The sequence below is a fragment of the Gorilla gorilla genome, chromosome 13 (genome assembly GCF_029281585.2).
Source record: "Gorilla gorilla gorilla isolate KB3781 chromosome 13, NHGRI_mGorGor1-v2.1_pri, whole genome shotgun sequence".
NCBI classification, from domain to species: domain Eukaryota; kingdom Metazoa; phylum Chordata; class Mammalia; order Primates; family Hominidae; genus Gorilla; species Gorilla gorilla.
Window position 1 is genome coordinate 71,189,197 of NC_073237.2, and position 26,559 is coordinate 71,215,755.

At 36.9% G+C, this 26,559-nt stretch overlaps 1 protein-coding gene and 1 long non-coding RNA gene across 6 annotated transcripts in view; one reads left to right on the top strand and one right to left on the bottom strand.

The window, feature by feature from the left end:
- The window catches only part of LOC109028412 (uncharacterized), a 48,465-nt gene extending 25,526 nt beyond the window's left edge, over positions 1 to 22,939 (top strand). The window contains exons 2-5 of the long non-coding RNA XR_002007452.3: positions 1,099 to 1,196; positions 16,406 to 16,530; positions 16,866 to 16,919; positions 21,243 to 22,939. This is a non-coding gene — a long non-coding RNA (uncharacterized lncRNA). The remainder of the gene's footprint in view (positions 1 to 1,098; positions 1,197 to 16,405; positions 16,531 to 16,865; positions 16,920 to 21,242) is intronic.
- Positions 6,249 to 26,559, bottom strand: part of CARNMT1 (carnosine N-methyltransferase 1) — a 47,198-nt gene continuing 26,887 nt past the window's right edge. For 4 of the 5 annotated variants that reach the window (XM_019034247.4, XM_055351164.2, XM_055351166.2 and 1 more), the window contains 5 exons: positions 24,986 to 25,126; positions 23,854 to 24,032; positions 21,692 to 21,805; positions 10,135 to 10,238; positions 6,249 to 9,095 (listed from right to left, as the gene is read on the bottom strand). In XM_019034247.4, the coding sequence (XP_018889792.2) occupies positions 8,994 to 9,095; positions 10,135 to 10,238; positions 21,692 to 21,805; positions 23,854 to 24,032; positions 24,986 to 25,126 (640 nt within the window). In that variant the 3' untranslated portion in view covers positions 6,249 to 8,993. Of the gene's footprint in view, positions 9,096 to 10,134; positions 10,239 to 21,691; positions 21,806 to 22,412; positions 22,564 to 23,853; positions 24,033 to 24,985; positions 25,127 to 26,559 lie in introns of those variants that run through there. The other variant, XM_019034248.4, reaches the window with a different exon arrangement.

The following is a 26,559-nucleotide window of genomic DNA, read 5'->3' on the forward strand; positions in this document are numbered from 1 at the left end:
CAACAGATGAAAAGACAAAGGAAATGTGGTCTACATACACAATGGAGTACTATTCAGTCATAAAAGAGAGTGAAATCATGTCATTTACGGCAACATTGATGGATCTGGAGGACATTAAGTTAAATAAGCCAGGCAGAGAAAGACAAATACTGCATGTTCTCACTCATATGTGGGAGCTAAGAAAGTTGATCTCATGGAGGTAGTGAGTAGAATGATAGCCATCAGAGGATGGGAAGGGCATATGAGTGGGAGTGGCTATGAAGAGAGGTTGGTTAACGGGTACAAACATACAGTTAGATAGAGTAAGTTCTAATGTTTGTTACAAAGTTGGGTGACTATAGTTAATAGTTAACAACAATGTATATTTCAAAATAACTAGAAAAGAGGACTTGGAATGTTCCTAATATATAGAAATAAATATTCAAGGTGATGGATACCCCAAATACCCTAAATTGATTATCACACATTCTATGCATGTAACAATATCACATGTGCCCTATATAAATATGTACCAATACTATGCATTAATTTAAAAGCAAGACCAAGGTATGTGCTGTTAATAAGAAACCCATTTTAAATATTAAGGTAGGTTAAAAGTGAAAAAATAAGGGAAAAAAACAACAGTGCATGCAAATACTGGTAAACTCCAAACAAGGTCTGTCAGTAGTTTAGTAATAGTATTGTACCAATGTCAACTTCAAGGTTTTCATAATATGGTTACTTAAAATGCTATCTTTGGGGGAAGCTGGGTGAGAGTACACAGAACTCTCTGTATTGTGTAATTTCTCATGTCTTTACTAGCATCTAGGAAACTGTAACAGACTAACTTATTAGATTGTAAGTAGGGTAAACTCAAATAGCAGATTTAGCAATTTTGTTGAGAAAGGAAGGATGCTGATAGACATAGATTTCTGGATTAGGAAGGACAAGGCTCTGCAGGCCGGTTCAAGAAAATAAGACTCCCAAGATCCAGTAATGAATACGATTGCCCAATTGGCAGGAGACCCTACTTCTTCCCGTTTATATGCTGAGCTGCTAGAAGCAGGACTGAAAGAAGTCACCCAAATAATAACTTCATTGTTGCTCACTCTCTTCCAGGTTGAAAGAAGAAATGTTATGACAACAGAGCAGCAAGTCCCATGATCCTAGCTAAAAGGCGGTACGGCTGTGACTGCTGAGATGGAGAGTCCTCAAAGGTAAATTAATGTGTCAGCAATGAAGGCTTTGCTATTTAATATAGAGCTTTGAGTGACCTGAAGACAGAAGTTAATTTGGTTGAATTGAGCATGGGTGGCCACTTAAAAGTGAGTGAAGGAAACACCTTGCCTAATAGTATAAAGGCAAACACCTGGTTCCTGTCAACAGTCCAACCTGGCTTATAATGAGGACAGGGCTCTGGGTGCCAGGGCAGCCAAGGCTGAAAGACTGCAGGGCAGAACACAGTGGCGTGAGCATGGACAGAAAGGAAGTTAGGATCATAATCCTGAAAAACAATTCTGAATGCCATGATCTCAAATATTGAAATACTGAAAGATCAAAGTCTCTGAATCTAAAAATCCAGAAAATTGCAATCCCAAAATTTCAAAATCTTGAAAATATAATGTAGGGAAAAATATCTTAAAAGTTATTTAAAAAGCATTTATTTACATTTTAAAAAGGGGATTTATTTGAGAAACATAAAAACACTAGAGAACACTGTGTAGATCACTTCACACAATGAAATAGGCAATAACATATTTTTTGCAAGCATAAACACTCAGGCATACTAATGACAATTGCGTGGATGTAACAATTATGAGCAGATAAACTGTATTCATAAAGAAATGGGTGAAAAAGCTAAATATATAAAAGCATACACCCAGCTTTATAACTGCAGTCATCTGAAATACAGTGATAGACAACCTAAGTCTCCTGACGAGATCAATCAAAAACTTCAATGGGGGGCCGGGCGTGGTGGCTCATGCCTGTAATCCCAGCACTTCGGGAGGCCAAGGCGGGCAGATCACTTCAGATCAGGAGTTCGAGACCAGCCTGACCAACATGGTGAAACCCTGTCTCTACCAAATATACAAAAATTAGTCGGGTGTGGTGGCAGGCACCTATGATCCCAGCTACTCAGGAGGCTGAGGCAGGAGAATTGCTTGAATCCAGTAGGTGATTACAGTGAGCCCAGATCACGCCACTGCACTCAAGCTGGGGCAACAGATCAAGACTCCATCTCAAAAGGAAACAACAAAAAAACAAAAAACAAGAAACAAAACTTGGCATGGTGGCTCACATCTGCAATTCCAGCACTTTGGGAGGCCAACATGGGCGGATCACCTGGGGTCAGGAGTTCAAGACCAGCCTGGCCAATATGGTGAAACCCTGTCTCTACAAAAATACAAAAATTAGCCAGGCGCGGTGGTGGGCGCCTGTAGTCCCAGCTACTTGAGAGGCTGATGCAGGAGAATCGCTTGAACCCAGGGGGCGGAGGTTGCAGTGAGCTGAGATGGTGCCACTGCACTCCAGCCTGGGCGACAGAGCAAGACTCTGTCTTGAAAAAACAAACAAAAAACCCAAAAACCTTCAGTGGGTCACCACCACATACACATTAGCCCAAAGAGCCAAGATTTTCAGAAATTTTATCTTTGACAAATGCAGACGTACAAAGAGGACATCTCTTCCTTTACTGAGGAAGTTTCTACATTTTTACATACATGCATAATGCTTACACATGGTTAATACTGTGATAATGTAGTTTGTGGTGTCAAATTTCTGATGTCCAAGGCAGCAGCAGAAAATCTGTCCCAGCTCTGAGAGGGACTAATTTGCGTTCTCTGTTCTCTATAGGCCCCTGGCTGATTGGATGGCTCCTGCCAACACTGAGGACAGATCTTTCCCACTTAGTCCACTGAGACTCACATACACGTCTCCCCTAGAAGGACTCTCACAGATACACTGAAAATAATGCCTTACTAGGTTTCTAGGTATTCCTTAATCCAGACAAGGTGACACTTAAAACTATGTCCAGAAGTCCACTTCTTGTCAATTTGGCACCTATATGAATCTCCTTAAACCATAATTTCCTAGTAGAGACAATAACAAGGTAATAGTTCTGCCTGTCATGATGCAAGTACACTGCATACAACTGAAAACACATTAATCCCTTCCCCAGAATTTGTCTCACGGGATTTCAAAGATTTTAATCCATTGAAATTTTAGATGTTAGGGACTTTAGACCTTAAGGATTTTGATATTTCAGGATTTCAACATTCAGGATTATGTATTTTGAGATTATGATCAGCACCAAAGTAAGGGGTCTTGGAAGCTGGACACTCATTGGATGCTGGAGATAGATGGGGGAAGAAGTAGCAACAGTGCTCAGGTACTGAACCTGGAGACAGTGGTCAATGGAAAAAAATGCTGAGAATCAAATTTCTTTCCCACCACCACTGAGAAACATAAAAACACAAGAGAACACTTTGCAGGCCACTTCACACATTGAAATAGGCAATAACATTTTTTTGCAAGCATAAACACTCAGGCATACTAATGACAATTGTGTGGATATAACAATTATGAGCAGATGAACTGTATTCCCCACCACCATTGCTCCTACTGTCATTGTAGACTAGCTTCCTCTGCCACCTGGAACTCCCAACTGGGGGATAACCTGATCTTTTGGAATCTGTGCTGTAGCACCTGATGCACATGTTAAACTTCTTGGTCTGTGTTCCTACAGGAAAAAAGGCACTTTAATTCAACTGACAGGGTTTGGACAGGGCTTGGAGTGGGGAAGGAAAACTGAAATTGTTAGGGGCCAGGGAGAGCTGAGCAGGCAGGTCGAACAGTCAAAGCTTTAATCACTTACTGAAATAGCAAGAGGTTAAACTAGAGAAAGTGCCAACTCTCTTCTGTCCTATCCCAGCCCCCAAGTTTTTGATGAGGAGCTGGACCCCTCAAAAATAATGTCACCACGGTTCTTTGGACATATTCAATATATGTATAATAGAATTCGTGGATTTTATGCCTGCTCTTCTTGGTCTATATCTTATTCCATCTCACTTTCAAGGAATACGGCACAGACTGACCTCCCTCCCCAGGTGGTCCAGTATAAGTAATATAGGCCTCCAAGAGGAGAAGTTTCAAAGACTTAATGGCTGCCTGAGTACTCAGAGAGGCAACAGCTCAATACTAACAATCGCAACAGCTGCCTGACCCAGCCACCACGTACATCTTTATATGTTAACAAAAGAAGGCAGCTATTAATCTGCTAAGCTTTTGTTGAAATTTAATGTGACTTAACATGGGTCTTCTGACTCTTTGGCTTGACTTCCCCATTTTGGGATGGGTCAACTTCGACTTGATGACTAACAAGGTGAAAAGTATCTAACAAGCCTCGCTAGTCAAAGAGAAATAGCATAGCTGGCCTGGCCCTAGCAGCTTTTTGGTCCTACATGAAAAAATGGCAGCTATCCTTTTGGAGGTAAACTGTACGGCCAACTCCACTGCATAAAGCAATCCCATTGGTTCAATGGGGCCCTTGACTTAGTTTCCCCTAAATTTCTGGGCCTACTTCACGAATTGTTTGGCTACAATGAAACATAATGGAGTCCAATGAGGAGCTGCTGCTGCTGTTCAGCTTCAGTGCCAGCTATGTAAATCCAAAAGCAGATGTGGTTGCTCCTCTCAATTACTAGAACTCAAGGCAGTCCTCATGGCTCTGGCCAATACTCTCTCTGATGAACCTCACTATGTTTTAATTAGGTTTGGAGCTGTTGCCAATGGCCTATCAGGTCTGCCACATGAAATCATATAGACTGTCAGATTAAAAACACTTCTCTTTGGCCATTAAACTCAGAGAAATTGCCTAACTTTCCCAATAATTAAGTAAATGAATATTCAAATTAGATAACACTTCTTATACAGGCATACCTTGGAGATACTGCAGACTCAGTTCCAGGCCATCATGATAAAGTGAGTCACACACATTTTGAGGTTTCCCAGTGCATATAAAAGTATGTTTATACTATACTGTAGCGTATTAAATGTGCAATAACATTTTGTCTAAAAGAACAATGTACATACTTAATTTAAAAATACGTGATTGCAAAAAAATGCTGACACAGAGACATGACATGAGCACATGCTGTTGGAAAATGACACCAATACAGACTTGTTTGATGCAGGGTCGCCACAAACCTTCAATTTGTAAAAAATAAAAAAATAAAAAAAAATACAGTATCTGCAAGGTGCAATAAAGCAAAGTAGAATAAAATGAGGTATGTCTGTACTGACAAAAATGAAAAGCTCAGCAATATCCAGTACTGGCCACAGAATGGATATACGTTACTTTTAAACACTGTTCCTGGCATGTAAATTGGTGCAGTCCTTCTGAAAAGCAACTTTTCACTGAAAATGCACAGACACACTGACTGAAAGATCCCACATCTAAATAGGTATCAAAGAGAAAGAATCAAACATATATAAGAGGGATGTGCTAGCAGGTTAATAAAAGTGGGAGTAACATGCCATTAAATTTTACTTATGCCCTCACCCATTACCTACTATTATACTTCATTATAATTCCCAACAAACTTTTGGAATCTGTATCTGTACCTACCATTTTTTACTGTTTTCCCCAGGATTCCACGGAAACCTTTTTCAAAGGGTCACTGTAAGATAATTAAAACTAATGTCCTGTTAACAATCCTTATTTTTTCCATCACTATATAGCAGTCAACACAGACTGAAATTACCTTTATGGTAATCATCTATCATGTGCTTTCATACACACAAAAATATATATAAAAGCTCATATGACCTAATAAACCATCTGAAATAGATGGTATTAATCCTCTCTTACAGATGAGGAAACAAGCCAAGAGTGGCTTGCCTGAGATCACAATCATTCAGGAAAATGAACCCAGAAGATCTAAGTGCTCATCCCACTGATGGCTGGTCCTAGAACTGTCTTCTACTAGTTCCTTTTATAGTTCTTTTTCCATTATTTAACAAAACTGAAAATCAAGATTATTCATTTTCCTTAATGGATTCTAACTTTATTACAGTGAACTTGAATGAAACAAAGTGAAAATAATTAGTGTAAGGCCTGGCATATTATAAGGCGAAGTATTCATGTTACTGACTTCTTAGAAGCATATAAAAATAGGCTAATCCAAGAGTTCAAAAGTATATATGCTCAACTCATTAAAATCCCCACATCTATAGTTACATTAACTTAGATGAAAACCAAGCAACTATTGTTTCATAGCAATTGGCAGACTTTAATATTCAAGAAAAATTAATTTCATCATACACATTAAAAATATAGGAAATTTCATGCAGACATGAAGCTTCCAATTCAGCTTTTGTGGCAACTTTTAGAATGAGAGTTACATATAAATACAGTACATTTTACAGTTACCAAACTTCATAATTTTATACTGTGATTTTTACAGCTTCTCCTTATATTGTACATATTCCACCTTGCTCACTTGATTAGCATACCCTATATCTGCACTGCTTCAGAATATAGAAATTAAACAAAAAAACATAAGCACAATGGACTATCTCCTCCCATTTCATAAAGTAAATGAAAATGTTTGTGTATAAAGCTAATTTAAGAAAAACATTTTAAACTTTAAGGCTTACATACTTTAGTAGCTAGGACTAAAATTAAGAAATACAAAGTTAAATAAATCCTCCAGTGATACTTCTATTATTGATTGATACCACATTTTCAAGTTTAGAATATATTAACTGCAAAAGCTGTAAGAAAAAAAGTGATGCAAATTTGTATAGAACATTTAAAAAACAATATTCATGATATGAGGGATAAATTAACAAATGAAGTAACTGATTTCAGAATTAACTAAAACATATGCTATAATTTAGAAATTTAACATTATTAAAGAAAACCTAATAGAAAAAAATTAATTAATAAAGCCAACCCACCAGTGTCAACCTGTTTTTGCCTGTGACAAAAACAAAGATCATTTGTTTTGATACAAGTTGTAAAAAAGTGAATACTAGTCAGTGAATAAAAAGCATGTCTAAGCCATTGAAAAACAGCATGCATTCCTTTCTGTTCAATTGATTTTTAAAAAATACTTATGTATTTTGCAAGTTTTCTTCTTTTAAAACAATAATTTGAGTCTTTTTTTCTTCCTTGCCACTAAATTCAAACTCATTCATGTAAGTAATAAGAATTTCCACCAAATGAACATCTGCTAAGTATTGAGGGACACAAAAAGGAGAAATCTTTAAAAAAAAAAAAAAAAAGGTTAGTCTCCCCAATTTTGACATGTCAGATTAACTACATGAAACCCTCTATTGCATAGTGAGAGTAAAGGTCACAAAAGTCCCATCGCTGTACACGGAAAAGGTCCCCCCAACTAGTAAGATGCCAAATAGGGTAGTGACTCCCCAGCCTAAGTGACAACAAAGGTCTAAAGATTTACAAGTAACTTTTCCTATTAAAACATGACATTTATGCGACCAGCACATTACTGAGATTAAATCCATCTAATTTAAATTGCCACAGAGGTCATGTAAAGCAATCACAATCATCTGTGAAAATATTCAAGAAGAGTTCTTCCTTTTCTCCAAGAAAAGGCTAAAACATTAGTCATCTCTACTTTCCAAGCTACTGGAAACAGAATATCATACATTAAAAAATATAAAGGAAAACTCCCTCCAATAAAGATCTGCTAGAGGTAGAAATTTAAAGCAGCATATACTGTTTAAGCTCCATCTATCAGGGAACAAAATTGGTATTAATCTGAAATTACATGATGGCTGCTGCTTACAATATTGAAGACACAGACCACGGGCAGTAATTTATCCCTGAATTTCATAATCAAGATTCCCCACATTAATACTATTATGACAGTTTTTCCTAGTATATAATTTTTTTAATGAAAAAAGTGCTTGCTTTCATAATCCAGATAATCTAAAGAAAAGACATTATTGTAAACATCACACTGTCAAACTCTGTATTCATTTAGAGTCTGAAAATCACATATTTCAAATGGGTAAATTTTATTCTTATTTTCTCTGTTTCCTAGCACTACTTTTAATAAAGGCTTTTTATTTCTCACTTTGAATGTTGAGATCTCGTATATTTCAAAGTGATCCATGATGAGTATGCTTTCATAAAGTGTTCTGTTTATTGTGGCCAAAAGACTTGGATATTTCTCAGTTACTTGAATATATTTTACTGGCCTGTGATGCTATTAAATTTAACATTTCATAAAAAAGAAATGTTTGATGCTTCTTTAAGTTCATCTGAGCCAGAAAATACAAATTAAATTAATCTGAATGATAAAAGAATAGACACAGGCCAGGCGCGGTGGTACATGCCTATAGTCCTAGCTACTCAGGAGGCTAAGGCAGGAAGATCGCTTGAGTCCAGGAGTTTGAGGTTACAGTGAGCTATGATCGTGCCACTGCACTCCGGCCTGGGAGACAGAGCGGGATCCTGTCTCTGAAGAAAAAAAAAAAAAAGACACATTTTACGCATAGTTTTCTTAGATTGAAAGTGAACAAAGTCCCAACTCCAGATGTTGAATATGACTGAGGATCCTTAGACTCTTCTAAAAGTTACATGTGCAATGCATACAAAACAACAAAAAAAGGAAGATTATTATGGACTTCAATACTATTAGTCATTAATTCAGCAGACCTGCAATGGACAGCATCATGAAGACACTGGAGATTAGGGTTTTTTTTTCCTACTGAAACACAATTCTGGGCTTCAAGGAAAAAGTATACTTCAAGACATTTCCTCCATTTTTACTTGTGTAGTACAAATCTGCATGGCATAGTATATTTCTGAAAAAGCAATAGACATATTAAGAAAATAGACACTATTTCTAAATTTCGTTAGGAATAAGAAGGCACCACTGATTTGAGGTTGTGTCCTGTCATCACTGATAGTTGATTTTGAGTCGTTGATTTCAGCATTTGTTCTTACTAAACTTTTTTCCAGGTGGTATCACTTGAGACCATTATTGTGGCTTACGGACCACAAACAAGACACATTCATAGTAGTATTTCATCATAGAGAGATCATTCACAGTATATGTTGACAATACAGATTCTTTTTCCACCTGCAATGCAAACAATAATCATAATACTATGACAGTCATGATGACCACACCACTAACAAATTCTGAGCACATATGTATCAGTGGCAGGCACTATTTTAAGCATATTCATTTATTACATACAACTACCCCCATAAGAGAGGTACTATTAATATTAGTAGTCTCACTTTACAAAGAACAGTCACACTAGTAAGTGGTGGAACTGAGATTCAAACTCAGGCAGTCTTGAGCTCTGAACTACCATAATATGTTGCTTCTCGTTCATTCTTAAAAACAAACCTATTGTTTCTAAAATGGAATGCTTCTAAATAAATGAACTGAAACACAATAGCCAAAATATCACAAAACTTTATAGTAATGCACATGATTAAAAAAAGATGAAGCAGTACACAAGGACATATTGTGAATATCCCTCTTATACCTGCCCTCCGACCCCCTTTTGTTTTCCCCAGAGCCTACTCTACTTTCTATCAGTGAGAGTCTGTAAGACCAGTATTATAATGATCAGCTACCATTTATTGAAAGGCTATTTCACCAGAAAGTAGTTTTCCCTTTATGTACACATTATCCCAAATCCTTATAATTCTGAAAGCTAAGTAACACAGGTCAAGCATCCCTAATCTGAAAATCTGAAACGCTCCAAAATCCAAAATGTTTTGAGCGCCTACATAACGCCACAAGTGACAAATTCCACATCTGACTTCATGTGGCAGGTGGTCAAAATTTTAAAATATTGTATCAAATTACCTTTGGGCTATGCTTATAAGGCATATATAAAACATAAATGAATTTCACATTTAGACTTCAGTCCCCTCCCAAGATATGTCATGTATATGCATATATTGCAAAATTGGAAAAAAATCCAAAATCCAAAACATTTCTGGTCCCAAGCATTTTGAATAAGGGATACTCAACCTGTATTATCTTCCCTTTATAGATAAGAAAACAGAGAATTCAAATAGTCACTAACAGCCATGATATCAACACTTCTGTTGAGTTGCTTTGGGAGTTAAACTTTGGCAATATTTTATTCCATTCTTACCTCTACCTTGAATCCATACTGCAGAACAACGTTTTTTATATCCTCATAGCTCAATTCTATGGAAAGTTCATTTGCCAGATTTTCAAAGTGGTACAGCAGAGGACCTATGGTTTAAAGATACTACGAATTACTTGAATATAAACATACACTCATAGCTGTGTTACACTGAATTCCAAGTTAAGTTAGGTACTGGATGAGACAAACATAAAAAGTCTGGGCATTTGCTGAAAATGCCCAGACCTCTGAAAATTTGGCCTAGTATGTGACACCCTCAAGAGTTGGGCCTACACTCATGAGGAGTGAGTCCCTCTGGCATACCTGCCTTGCACTGTGATTCACACCATGGGCCTTCACCTTTAACTTGCAAGTTACTGAAGGAGTAGATGAATCAGAGAATGCTAAGTCCTCAAATTCCAAATGTATTCTGCAATTATAATTCCATAAGCAAATGCAAAACTGCAGTTACCAACTGTATATCATATGAAAACAAAGGAGGAGCCTCAAGTTAACCTAGGTAGTGAAAGATGGACAGAAGTTATATGGAAGGTTTCCTGAAAGGAAGAAGTAACATTAGAGCTGGCTTTTGTTTTTTTAAGTGCACTGTTCATATCCCAGCTCTAACATCTAATAATTGTGTGTCTGTGGGCAATTCAATAACTCCACTTCATCTACAATATGACTTTTTTTTTTTTTTTTGAGACAATCTCACTCTGTTGCCCAGGATGGGTGGGGTGCAGTGGCACGATCTGGGCTTACTGCAACCTCCACCTCCCAGGTTCAAGTGATTTTCCTGCCTCAGCCTCCTGAATAGCTGAGATTACAGGAACCTGTCACCACGCCAGGCTAATTTTTATATTTTTAGTAGAGACAGGGTTTCACCATGTTGGCCAGGCTGGTCTTGAACTCCTGACCTCAAGTGATCCACCAGCCTTGGTCTCCCAAAGTGTTGCGATTACAGGCGTGAGCCACCATGTGTGCCCTGTAGTATGACTTTAATATGAGATAATATGTATTACACCTGTCATAAACAAGGCACTAAGTAAATGACAGGTATTACACTGTTTATATGACATCCTCCCTTTACTATTTGCTCATTCTATACATTCACGAAATGCACATATGATTTAAAGCATGATTTTCAAATCTTTCAATCTATCATTTTGCCCAATCCATCAACCTCATCCAGGAACCATTATCACTTAACACAGTTATATATACCTCAGGCTAATCTAGACAATCTTCTCTTTACCTTTCATTGGGTTAATTATAAATCCTGCAACCAGCTCTCTACTCCTACTCCCCATACAATGTGCTAATCATGGAAGACAGAAGTATTTAATAACAAGACAAAGGTTCTGCTACCAAGAGGCTTAACATTCTGTGGATCACAGGGTAAAAAAGTTTTTCTTTCTCCTTTCTGTATCCTACATAAACGACTAGAAAAAATGACCATGAATAAAATGTATATGTTAGTGCTACTTACAAAAGATAACAATGGTTCCTTATCAAACTACTCTATCAAGCTGAAATTTGTTATATTAGTAGTAGTAAAAATGATTGTTTTCTACCATTTCCTGAGCACTGCTGTTTCCTAGACTACCCAAAGCTTTTATAAGAATGCAGAGCCTCACAGCAGAGTCTTTCTAGCTTTTAAAGATTATGCTGTTCCTGTTCCATTATTTTAAGAGCCTCCAATAACATAGTTTTATTATCTCTACATACATACATATATTCCAATGATTTTTACATACTTAGACCATTTTTACCTCTAGTCATGGTGTGTTCCACCTAGAAAGCTCCAACCCTCTAACTCAAGCTTTAGCCGTGCTTCAAAACCTTGCTGAAATCCATCCAAGTCTTCATCCCTACTGCTCATTGTTCTTAATGTGGCATATTTTAACACTCATTTAATGCAGTGTTGCATTGCTCAGTGAAAATTTTTCAGGCAATTAGCACAGTTTTCTCACTAGATTACAAGTTATGTAAGTCAAGGAACACATCTTAAGTTGCTTTTGAACCTACCACAATGCCTAGCTTAGTGCTGAATTTATAAATTTTACCAAAGACAACAGCTGGAGTGTATATTTTTAGTCTTCTAATACAATGGTACTTTGACAAATATCCTTGTGCATATTTTAGATTATCCCTTACAAAGATGTTTCTTGAAGGCCAGAGAATAAACATTTTTACTGACCTGATTCAGACTGCCAAAAATGCTTTCCCAAAGAGTTATAAGTTTTCACTCACAATTGCAATAAGTACTTATTTCAGCATCTTATATTAAGTTGTGGGAATGCAATAGTACAGTCACTTTGGAAAACACCTTGCCAGTTTCTAAGTTATAGATACACTCACCATATGTGACCCAGCAATTCTGTTAGGTACGTATTTACGCAGAATAAATGGAAATTTGCAGCCACACAAAGATTTATACTCATATTTAATGCAACTTTATTCTTAATCATAATAATTTGGGAATAACCCAAACGTCCACCAACCAGTGAATGGATAAACAAAATGTAATATATCAAATGGAAAACTACTCAACAATAAAAAAAGACCACCACAATAGTACATGCAACAAAATGATGAATCTCAAAAGTGTTATGCTAAGAAAGCCAGAGACAAAAAGTAGCATACTGTATGATTCTATTTATATGACATTCTAGAAAAGGGAAAACTATAGTAACAGAATCCAAAGTAGTGACAGCATGGTATTAGGAGTAAGAGGAGAGAATGGAGTACAAGGGGACATTTTGGGGTGATGGAAATGGGAAGATTCCCTGTCTTGATAGTGGCCATGGTTACACAATTATCCAGTTTTCAAAATGCATCAAACTGTACATTTGTAAAAAGGGTGAATTTTATTATATGTCAATTATATCTCCAAAAAATCCAACTTACAAAAAAAACACAACAAGAATTTTTATTAAACAAAATATTTGCTAATTTGATATGGGGAAAATTATATATAATTTGAATTTGCATCTCTTTGAGGCTGAGCAGTTTTTCATATTTATGACCTAGTTGCCCATTCTTTAAACAAATGTTTACCAAGCACCTAGCTAATGTCTGGCACTGGATATATATGAAGATGAATAACAGAGACACATTCCTCAAAGGGTTCTTTATTTTCTCAACTCTCATGTCTCTTCGTTCTTTTTTTCTTTTTTAATTTTTAATTATTTAACTTTTTTTTTAGAGACACTGTCTTGTTATATTACTCAAGCTGGATTAGAATTCCTGGGCTCAAGCAATCCTCTTGCCTCAGTCTCCCAAATAGCTGGGACTACAGGCATGCAACACCACACGCAGCTTTCTTTATATTCTTTTAGTGGCCATAACAGAAGGAGCAAAGATATGTTTTTTTCCTTGATTATAAGATCAAAACTAGGAAGCTGAGATAACATGAAAAAGCATTAAAAAATTTAAAAATCACCTATAAGTCTAACATTCAAAGTAAGCACTTGAATATTTATCTCCTTGCAGTCTTTCCTCGATGTACAGTATATTCCATATACAGTTTTACATCTTATACTTCATTAGGAACATTTCTCTATTTCATTATTTCTAGAAAATAGTTTTACTGTATGAATGTCTTATGACTGTCCACTCCATTACTGTTAGAAATGTAAGTTCACTCTAAGTTCTTGCTGAGTATGTCTGTCCATTTCATCAGTCTTTAGTCCGCCCACATCTGATTATTTGCCTCTGACAGACTTCTAGAAGTATAATTAATCTAATAAATATAGGTAATAGTGAATTAATTATGTAACAGGACAGATGGCAAATAGTTGAGGCTTTGTGTCCCACTTACAGTGTCTAGCATATATTCTTATTTGTGTTTTTCCCCATTACCCTTTAAGAATGTAAGAAATACTTGTAGTGGTAGGGCCATACAAAAATAGGCTACAGGCCAAATTGGGCTGCAGTTTGCCAACCCCTGACTAAATGTATGAATATTTAAGGTTTTCCCACACACTATTTTATAACATGTTACTGTTTTTCTAGAAGAAAGTCATATCATTTTACATCCCCACTAACAGAACAAGAGCATATCCCATCTCACTGTACTTACCTAAGCTTTAAGTAAGCAAATTAAAAAACTTACTGAATATGATAGGTGAAAAATGGTAGCACATTTGTGTTTATTTACTTAACAGTGAGAATGAACATTTTTTTCTGTATATAGGTTGTTTACATTTATTCTTTTTTTCATTTTTTTACTGAGTTTTGGAGTTTTGCTCTGTCACCCAGGTTGAAGTACAATGGCATAAGCATAGTTCACTGCAGCCTTGAATTTCTGGGCTCCAGTGATCCTCCCACCTCAGCTCCCAAGTAGCTGGGACTACAGGCACAGGCCACTACACCTGGCTAATTTTTAAACTTTTTTTTTAGAGATGAAGGGTCTTGCTGTGTTGCCCAGGCTGGTCTAGAAATCCTGGCCTCAAGTGATCTGCCTGGCTTGACCTCAGGAGTTGTCAGGATTACAGGCATGAGCTACGTCATCCAGTTTTTTTATTATTAAAATAACTTGCATATTTATGTTGTACAGCCTATTTCACTGCTGGGTAGTTTTCTCTTTGTTCCCCCTTTAAAGAATTTTTTTAATCTAAAAATATAGTTTACTGCTGATATGGTTTGCCTTTGTGCCTCCACCCAAATCTCATCTCAAATTATAATCCCACGTGGAGGGAGGGACCTGGTGGGAGGTGACTGGATCATGGGGGTGGTTCCCCCCATGCTGTTCTCAGGATACTGAGTTCTTGCAAGATCTGATGCTTTAAAAGTGGCAAATGCAAATTCCTTTGGGGAAAAACACTTCAACCCAGGCCTTAAGAAATCCAAAGTGCGATTTCTCATGAACAATCCCCAATAAACACTCAAAGTCAACAGCACAGAGAAACAAGGAATCATGAACAAGAACCAAGAAAAGCAAAAGAAAGCAGAAAATGACCTGCAAAGACTTGAGATGTCAGAATTATCAGAAATAATATGCTCAGTATTTTCAAATAAAAGACTATCAGTCAGAAGAAACTATCCAGAGTGCAGCATGGCGAGAAAGACAGCAAGAGAAGTGGTTGAGATATATGAAAGCTACCATGAGAAGTTCTGAAATATATTTGATTGCATTTCCGGAAGAAACAGAGAAAAAGAATGAGGCAGAGGCAGTATGTGAAGAAATAATGGCTATTGTTACATATTTTAATGCTAAACCTATGATTGGTAAGAGGGGATCCCCCCGCAAAGCTGAGAATTTTTCACAACTGATAAGGTCAATTCATAGACTTAAGAAGCCTAACAAACTGTGCACAGTATTAAAAAGAGAACTCCACACCTAGATGTAATATTAGACCTGATAAAACTACAAGGTAAAAATCTTAAAAAAAACAGAATACCTTCAGAGGAGCAACATTTTAAAAAGCTGAATTCTCAACAGCAAAGACGGAAGCTAGAGGCCACTGGGTGTGATATATTCTAAGTGTTGAAAGCTACCTGCCACCTTAGTATTTTATACTGAGTGTTGCATTGGAACTAAAGTTATCAGTATGAACTTACGATTTTGTCTGTATGTTTGTGTGTATGTATGTATGTGTGTGTGTTTAGTTTTTCTTAAGGCCCTCCTTTGATGATTTTTACATACACGCATATACATGATTTTTACAGACGGACATATACATATATTTCCTACCCTGTTTGCCAAAAAGGCCTAGACAAAATACCACTTCGGTGGTAGGAACTAGATTTTCCATTTCTACAAACCATTCCCCATTAAAAGGAACTAGGAATCCTTGGAAATAATGGCTGGTCAGAGAAAGTACAAGATGGGCTTGGAATATCTGGTTGTTTCACAAAGGAGGTACCAAACAGTGACAGGGATATGTCAAAAGAACAGGAACTAGCTTAAAGGGGGTTGCCAAACCACTTGCCAAATCTGTGACAGGTGGATTTAAACCATTTACACCTGTAAGGCTCTAAAAGTTCTGGTTAAGAGATAAAGATTGTCTGACTGGATAGTAAAAATGTACTGTATGCTGTTTGTAAGAGACACACTAAAACATAAAGATTGCCACAAAAAGGCAGAAAAATCTAAAAAGTTAGGCATAAAGATTTGAGACAGAAAAAGATACAAGAAACAATTATTAATTTTAAAATAAGCTCATATAGCGATATTGACATGCCCACTCCAAGAAATGTGACTTGCATCTGTGCAAAACATCTGGAATTCAAACCTTGGTAAGTTTTTTGTTTTTGTTTTTGTTTTTTCCAGAGGGAGTCTGGAAAACTCTGTCGCCAGGCTGGAGTGAAGTGGCACAATCTCAGATCACTGCAACCTCTGCCTCCCAAGTTCAAGCAATTCTCCTGCCTCAGTCTCCCAAGTAGCTGTGACTACAGGTGTGCGCCACCACACTCAGCTAATTTTTGTATTTTTAGTAGAGACGGGGTTTCACCATGTTGGCCAGGATGGTCTCAATTTCTTGACCTCGTGATCCGCCTGCCTCACCTCCCAAAGTGCTGGGATTACAGGCATGAGCCACCATGCCCGGCCAAACCTTGGTACGTTTTATAGGCAGGGTAGGGGTTGGAGATGGCTTGGGCTGATGTTCACTGCTTGAGCATTTTCCAAAGTTTTTAATTAATCCCCTTCTTTTCTGCCCTACATTTCGCCCCCATTCTATATGAGGACACGCTTTCCTAAATCCTGCTCCTTTCCTATTTACTTTTTCTAGGGAATTAAACTTATGGTCTCTCACCTGAGCATGGAGTGGAAATGGGCATATAAGGTAGGCATCTTGATTATAGAGGAGTCATCTGTTCAATATATACAGATTTTCAAGTTAGGTTTTTCCATACAGCACCTCGTTTTCCAGAGTTATTCGGGTAAGGTGGCTCTCACATGTGTTTTTCTTTGCAAAACTTACCTATCTACCCCAACTTCTAAAAACTGGCACATTATTTTGTCCCCCAATAACATGCCTGCCATTCTTTGTCCATGTGTTTTATATCTTTTTATATTTTTACTACTACTATAATGAGGAAAGGCTGTATGTGTTCAGTCATCTATCTTTTAAAGGGAATCTCGTTTTAAAAAATTCTAGGCCGGGCACAGTGGCTCACGCTTGTAATCCCAGCACTTTGGGAGGCTGAGGCAGGTGGATCACCTGAGGTTGGGAGTTCAAGACCAGCCTGGCCAACATGGTGAAACCCCATCTTCACTTAAAATACAAAAAACAGCCAGGTGTGGTGGCGCACGCCTGTAACCCCAGCTACTTGAGAGGCTGAGGCACGAGAATCGCTTGAACCCAGGCAACAGAGGTTGCAGTGAGCCGAGATGGTACCACTGCACTCCAGCCTGGGTGACAGAGTGAGACTCCGTCTAAAAAAAAAAAAAAAGAAAAAAAAATTCTGTAGCTTCATAATGCTCTGAAATCTGATAAGACCTATCTTTCAGTACACTTTACAAAGATCTCCTTTGGTACTTTTACCAGATGTAGTTACATTTTAATTCTTCAGATGTAGTTAGATTCATTTTATTAATTCTTCCAGATGTAGCTAAATGCCTGCCCTCCACTACCTGACTCCCAAATTTATCAGTGGATACATACACACACACTTTCTTTTTAGAAGAAATTATAAATAAATGTGTTTAAGGAGTGCTGGTCAGGATGAATAACTGAAAAAGGGAATTCACAGGCATTCTTTTGTTCTTTGCCAAAATCATAGCCTTACCCAAAGGACATATGCATAATAGTTCCCTTAAAAGGCTTACTAGCTTTCCTTAAACTGGGTAGTGTTAAAGAGTCCATCAAATCCTCCTTAATTAAAGCATTTGTAAATTAATGATCCCCACCAAATCTGATTTCATGCAGTTTGGGCAACATTTTCATATATAATTTTACCTCCAATGTCATTTGTTCCAGAATGGCTGGCCATTACATTTCCCATTATATATGAATATATTGATGTTCTAGTCCACCTAAGCATGGTTAGGGTAAAATCATCCCTAAGAGGTTGATCTCTCAGTTTACAGAGTAAATTAAGCCTCCAGGTCTATATAATTAAAGCCAAAACCATAAGAATGTTATGAATTTATCAATATAGATGGCACTTCATCATGTCTTCGAGACATCTTAGTATGTTCCCTTTTTCAAATTTTGAAACAATACATTCATACATACATGTAACAGTCATTAATACCCACTGTTTGCCAGGCTTTGTACCAGGTGACTAGAAAGCATTAGATCTTTGCCCTTATGGAGCTTAGAGACTAGCAGTGGAAACAAAAGCATATGGGTGCTAATACCAAACTGAAGTATATGTTACAGCAGAGTCTCTTAGAACATAAGAAATACAGAATACTTAACCCAACCCGAAAGGATCACCTGAGCTAAGTGTTTAAGAACACATAAGGACTAACCAAGGGAAAACAGAAGAGAAAGAAAGGGCTAAGTCAAAGGACTGGCACTTGAGGTCAGAGAAGGGGTGGTAAAAAACAATCCTGAAGGTAAAAAACATAATCCTGAAGAGTTTAGGTTTTCCAGAAAGCTAGAATTTCATGCAGGGAGTCTTACAGGAACAGATTTGCATGTTAGGAAGGTCACTGATGATTATGTGGAGAAATGAAAAGGGCCAAAGACAACTTGAAGGCAGGGGGGTCCTTAAGGAAATTACTACAGTAATCCTAATGCTAATCCAGGCAAGAAACCATGAAATTGGAGCAATGGTTCTCAACTGGGGATGACTTTGCCAACACCCTCCACCCCTAGAGGGCAACATTTTTCAATATCTAAAGACATTTTGGTTGTCAAAACTGGGAGGTACTACTGGAGTCTTAGAGGCCAAGAAGGCTGTTAACCATCCTACACTATACAGGTCAGACCCCCACTTCCCTCACCACTCCCACTGAAGAATGATCCAGCCCAAATGTCAAAACCACAATCGAGAAACCCTGGAATAGAAGGATATTCAAGAGCGATTAAGTAGCTTTAGGAGATACAACTTTTAGACTGACTAGAGACAAACAGCGAGGAAAAAGAGAGGTCCTATTGACTGTTTGTGTCCCCCGCCTCCAAATTCACATGTTGAAGCCCTAATCCCCAGTGTGGCTGTATTTGAAGGTAGGACTTCTAAGGAAGTAATTAAGGTAAATGAGGTTGTAAGGGTGGGGTCCTCATCCAATAGGATTAGTGTCCTTATAAGAAGAGACACACCAAAGAGCTCACTCATGCTCTCATTCACTCCTTCTCCCTCTATGCACAACCAAAGAAAGGCTATGTGAATACACAGCAAGAGGGTAACCCCTGCAAATCAAAGGAAGAGCCCTCACTAGACACCAACCTGGTGAGCACCTGGAATTCCAGTCATCAGAACTGTGAGAAAATAAACTTGTTATTTAAGCCACCCAATCTGTGGTATTGTTATGGTAGCCTGAGTGACCTAATAAAAGGGGTAATGAAAGGCTCCCGGTATTTTTCTTCGGGGTAACCTGAGTAGATGATGAATAGAAAAGATATTGGGAGGCATGGAATCATTTTCTGTTTTGTTTTGGCTTTTTTTTGAGATGGGGTCTCGGGGCATGTTGCCCAGGCTGGTCTTGAGACACAAAGATTTTGAGGTATCTGTGGTACACCCAAGTTGGACATACTGGCTTGGAGCACAAGAGAGATGTTTGGACCAGAGATACAGATTGGGAATCAAAAGAGTAGGAAAAGCCATGAGATTAGGTAGGAGGAATATGGAGTCAAAAATGAGTACATGGCATAAAAAATGAAAAACACAGATTAGATGCCCAGAACACAATAACATTTAAAAGAAAGCTGATTCTGAGACTTTTTTTTACATTCCTTAACTTATACATGCAAAAGATGTATAAGTTAATACTTTATAAAGTACTAACCTTCCAAATAACTATTTTTAAGGACTGTGTTTCTCCATTATTACAATTTTCAAAATTGTTTTGAGACTCCATAATGGAATTAGCTCTCCGAATTGACTTCCTGTTAACCAACATGCTCCATTACTTCTGATGCCCATGACAGATCATAAGTCACACTATAGTACCTCTACTCTTATCAAACAGTATACTTACCAGGAGCCAACTTTATGTGCTTCAGGTAGTTACAATTATTGTATTATATAACTTAATAAAATAGTCATAAACCAATAAAACAAATGTTAAAAAAAAGCTGTTTCTATGAAAGTCACATGCTCTGGAAATACATAAAACCTTACCATAACTCAGTAATGGGGGTCAAAAAATTTAATTATGTAAACACAGGGTCATGTTAATGCTAACTTACAAATTAACTGAGGGTAATCAAGAAATTGGCTCTGGGCTTCAAGCCTGTCTTTGCCACACATAAGCTACAGGACTGTTCTGCTAGTTATTTAACCCAAGACTCTAAGTCTCTTCAACTATAACATAGTGCCATTTCAATATAGGGCTGCTTTGAGATTCCACAAGGTATTTATAAGGGACCAACACAGTACCTAACCCACAGTAAGCAAATACCCAGTAGGTAATATCTTTCCATTTTTCCTTGGGAAAAATTTCCCAAGGTAACTACTTTTAAAGAAGACTTACAGTTTGGGATATTTATTTTATTATGATTGCATTGTACAGCTGCTTTCATCTGGTCCTAAGGAATTCTTAAGAGAAGTCTGCAAAAGACTTACTACTACCTCCAGGGCTTAGTCCCAAATGGCAAAATTTCTGGTAAATTAAAATTAAAAAGAGAGTAGGTGTCAGAAATCAGTCACAAAACTAGACCCACCCGGAAGGCCAAGGGCTCAAGACCATGTATGTTATGTCCTTTTATGTAGTATAATAATCCTTATCTTGAAAACCTTTACGTTCTAGTCGTGATGTCTTTCTGAACACAGATTATATATCTCACGAAAGAATACATGTATATCTACCTGAATATTATCATTATACCCCCTTTATTTTAAAAAGGAGCAAAGTGGCAATTTCCTTTAGATTCTGGACTGGAGGGACCATGTTATATTCAACATTTAATTTCTAACATCGAGTAGTAAGTAGAATGCAGTAAAAAAACATTTTTGCATAAAAAAAAATTGTGTTTCTATTCTTTCTTAAACTCAAGGTAATCACAGAAGTTATCACACCTACACCCTTCCCACTATATGGATGTACTAGGGAGGAAGATTCCACGGAAGAGGTAAAATCTCCCCCCATGCTTCATTATAGAAAGAAAAAGAGAACACACTCTTCCTAACAGAATGGACCACTGTCTCAGCATGTGGGATGGTGATAATGAGGGAATGATTACCTACCATCAGATCAACAATTAGTATACACTGAAATTACAATGACTGTGAGACCGACCTAAGTGTGAATATACAACTTCTGAGCTTCCACTGCCTTTGGAGGGATCACCACCAGGATGCAGTCTAAAGGAAACTGTAGTGGTTTTAAAACATTTACAACATAATTCTAATGTTCATGCACATTTGAGACTGTGAAGTTAAATGTAATACAGCTGTAAGTACTCAGATTAATATACAAAATTTTAGTAAATACTAAAAAACTTACCTAGATTTATCCAAATTCCACCTGGCTTGAGTATTTTCCATATTGTGTCAATATAATCAATTACATTGTGAGCTGTGTCTATGAAGAAACAGGTAGCAATACAGTCCCAGGTATCTAATGAAGAAAAATCAAATTACTGCATCTGTTATGTTATTTTGCTTTTTTCTTTTAATTAATTATTTAAATCTGCCAGTTACCTTTTACAGGGTATTAATATTTGACAGAGATACAGAAGCTAAACTTCTGATCAACATTATAATTACAGTAACCAGACAGTCATTTATGGGAAATACTGATATCAATAATCTGATTAAGTAATCAATTTGGAAATCATCCCCAATAACACTGATATTATAATCTAATCTCTACATATTATTACCAAATGATATTTGTTAGAGTTTTGTTTATCCTCTATTCAACTTCTAGCCTTCATTTAAGATCACTTAAAACAAAATAATAGTCATTCAAATTTAAACTAGTGTTAACCACCAATTCTGGCAGGTTTCAGAAAGACTGCAGGCACCAGTTGCCAACTGAGAAATGAATGACATCCAAATACTTCAACATCTACCACAACTTCGAATAATTACCAGGGAAAAAGGGGAGCCAGGGGCAGGCAGAAGCAGTGGGTGGGAACCCAGTAGAGAACACCGTTTGCCTCTAGGAGGTATGGTGTCATACAAATGCTGGTGCAATAAAGGCACTTGATCTCATGGAGGACTACTTTCATCATCTGTTCTCTCAAACCTTGCTCCAGAAGAAGGGGACTTTTACTTGCCTAAGTGATGTTTTCCATTATTTCATTCCTTATCCACAACACCTAACATCTTCCATCTCTCCCTTTCTTCCTTCAGAGTACAGGTTGTCCCAATCTCAGAGTTCAGAGAAAAATAAACAAAAACTTTCTATGTTGTAAAATAAATAAATAAATAAAAACAATCTGTTGTTGCTATCCCTGCTTTAAGCCCTCCAATGGCTTCCTGTTTCTCTGAGTACAATTCCAAGTCCTTGCTATGGCCTGCCAACAAGTTTGCCTCATCAAACCCTCTCGAGGCTGACCTCTCACCACTGTACCCATTGCTTAGTACAGCCTAGCTCCTCCTTGAGCAGAGCAAGCACTCGCTCTACTCCCTGATCCTCTTCCCTTGCCATTCCCCATCTGCAACATTTTGCCTTCAAATATCTCAGTGGTTTGCCTCTGTACTCTTTCAAGGTTCTCTACTAGACATTTTTTTTTTTTTTTAGTTTCTACTCTTAGAAAGGCTTTCCCTGACAACTCTATATATATATATATAAAGCAGCAGCCTCTCCCCAGTCACTCTGTAACCCCTCTTCCCTGCCTTATTTTTTCTTCCTTACAATATTGTATTTGTTATTGCCTCACTTTCTCTATTGGAAGTTCTCTGTGGACAGGGATTTTGTTTTGTTCACTGTTCTCTTTTGACACCTAGAAAAATACCTAGTACTTAGTAGGTGCTCAACAAATACCTATTGACTCAATGATCTTGCTGAACCCTCGGTATTCTATTTTGCTTTCCTTTTAGTGCCAATCTCCCTCTCCTCTTTCCCTATTACCATCTCCCTTTCTCTCCTGCCTAGCTCAGATTTCTTCAACAGTTTGCCAGGCTGAAGTCAACTGTGCAGCCTGACTATACAAGTCCTCCATGATCTGGAACAAATTTACTTTTCTAGCAATAGCTCCCATTAAATCTCATTAAATCTCCCATTAAATCTTTTCTTTCCCTGCCAGTACAGCTGTGCTGCCATCCCCAATCACCTTGTTCATATCTTTGTACTTCTGTCTGCCTCAAATGCTATTCTCTCAACCTTCAAAGTCATAGCCTCACTATGAACAGCTTCCTTCTTACACTAATAACCTTTCATTTTTTTGGTATTCATTACTCATTTAAACTTGGTTTACATGGTATCTCTTAGTATTAATGGGCCCAACAGATTCTAAATTTCTTGACTGTAGATATCTTACACTTCTTATTTCCTATCACTGCCTTGTACACGACCTTGAAAACATTCTAAATTGACACTGACATATGCCTTATGTTCTACCATCAAAATGAATGATCTAAACCTTGGCTTAGGATAAAACTAGCTCATTAAATTTAGAATAAAGGACAAGACTTTTTAAACGCTTGATTTGGACTTACTGCATTCTGAATAAATCTCTTGAAAATCTCCTGCTGTCATAGAAAAGTTAGAACCAGGAGGAAGACTGTGGGGGTCAACATCAGGGAAAAAGATGGGTCGAATCTGATCAGCTGATCTCCGGTTATTGCTAAACTGATGGATCCAAGGATAAAGTTTATATTTATTAATTTCAGAACATCTGCAAAATATGAGTATAAAATCAGGTGTTAACTAAATATTTTACCAAGAAAATCCACTTTAAGTACTAAAAATATACTGTTTAATTGAAGATTTGCATATATAATTAATATTTAAAGAGTCACTATTACAGCTTCCCTAATTATCTGAAAATGTACATATACATGTAGATGAGCAACCAATCAATGGATTAAAGACAGAAAAAAAAAGTAAATTCAGAGATATAAATGTGCTGTTCATTCAGATTTTTTAAAATGTATTTCTAAACTTCAAAACCAAGTAAAACAGTCCAACGAGGTTTTTTTAAAATGGTACTGGTTTCAACTAAAACAGTTTGCTATTTTTTGTATAACCCTCTTCTTTTTTCCCTTTTTCACCAACCCCCTAAAACTCATACTGCCATCCGAGACAATGTATTATTTAAACAAGGCAGCTACTCAATGTACATCTTCTGGCTTTAAAAATAACAATTGTTTTCCACTGCCTTCCAAAAGAGGCCACAGAAGTTCTGAGAGATCTTTCCAACTCAGTCATGAGAGCATACTTGGCCATTTTATAAGAACTTGATTAAGGAGAAAAAGTTATAATTGCTAAACTAAACTCTTATTTAACTAAAGAAACAAGGAAGTAAAGAAGCTTAAGGAATAAATTTAGAAATACTCCTTCCTGGTTCATACTTAGTCCTGAAGATTTTGTACAGAAATCATTTGACGGAATGCCCAGTCACTTTCTGTAAAGTCACTTACCCATCTTGTTTCAACATTCTAATAACTAGGCAATTGGTTCAAGTGATAATTTGTGTAAGTACTTTGATTTTAACATAAGACACATTTGTGATATATATAATAATCAAATACTATGTACTTATCTTCAAATTCAAAATTGTTCAAGAAAATAGGTAAGTCAATCTGATTCTGAGAAATTACTATTTCCAGCAAAAAATAAATTAAATACCTGTTGAGTACAAAGTTGGAAGAAAAGAGCATAAAAAAACTCCATTCATTTCCTTGACAAGCATAACCTAGCATAGCTATTTCCCAGGCCAGTCTTCCTAGTCCAGCACCAGGTACCAGAATATTTACTTTAGAAGGATCCCTGAAATGAAATAAGGCAATTATGTCCAACCCCTCAAAGAAAAAAAGGAAAAGACAAAATCCACATTAACAACTAAAAACTTACTCATTTATTCAATAAGAATAAGCTAAGACTCTGACTTCTCACAATCAAGAAATACTTCTAAATATCAAAAATAAAAGGTATAAGGAATTATTATGTATGTTCCGATATCAGATGAGGGTTTTAGCCCTCAAAAATTATTTTTCAGAAAAAAGGAGTCCCCTTACATCTGTAGACTTATAAAGTCACTCATATTCCTAATAGCTGTCACCCTGAACAACTGTCTTAGAAAGACAAATTATTCCAAAGGGATCCCAATTAAATATGAAGAGTTTGAACAAAAGTACTTCATCATATGGGACAATAAATACAACATAACTTTATTTCTAAATTTTATATGTAACCCAATTGTTTACATTAGATTAAACAGATGTAGAGTTTAATGTGTCAGGTATATTTGTTGACAGAAGAATTTGGGGGAGGGGATATTTTCATGGGGAAAATGGGAAACGGCCCTCTAATTAAACATACATGATAACAAATATATTACACCAAACCAGAGGTTCACAACCAAACTGATCTCTACCTACTAGCACCACACTGCCATTACATATTTCCTTCACGTAAGATCCATCATTCCACTTTCAAACCACTAAAAGTTTTACCAAGAAAAGGCTTTTTCTCAGGAATTTTGGCAAATCAATATAATCCTGAGGAAACTAAAATTGTAGTCTTATAAGAAGCCAAAGGAAAATGTATACAATCAGCTAATATCATGTCAAGAAGTAAAAAGAAACTTCACTACTGTATTTCCTAAATTTGGTTCACAAATCAAATCCAATTTCCAAATCTACTCCTACTAATGATTTTTTTATCTTTAACTATGTGGCCTTTAAGTTTGGCATGCTCCAAGCAGCAACAGGGCACTTTACTAGTAGCCCATATAACCTTTGTATGTCCCACTTCAAAATAAGAAAGAACACTATGGGGCTTTTGAAAACTCATAGCTCTAGGACTCTGTGCTATTCCTTACATAAGGGAACTTCCATGATGGCATCCTACTGAGACCTAACGCTCTCTCATTTCTCACTCCCTACCAGACTCACCGAAACCCCTACTCTGGAGAATTACTTTTCTCAGTTCCCATCTGTCCAATCATAACATGCATTTCTACCCTTACCCCAGCAAGTGGCTGTTCTCAGTTTAGAATTTTTTTTTAATTATCTGATCAAACTCATGCAACAGAAAGCAAAAGGATTTAGAAGTAAATTCATATAGTATTTAAATCTTTATATAAAAATAACCAGCAATCAATTTCCAAATGGCTGATGACCCCAGTAAAATATTACCATGCAGGAGTTAGAAATTATGCTACCCTGAAGGGAAAGCTGTGACATAATGTTAACAACAAT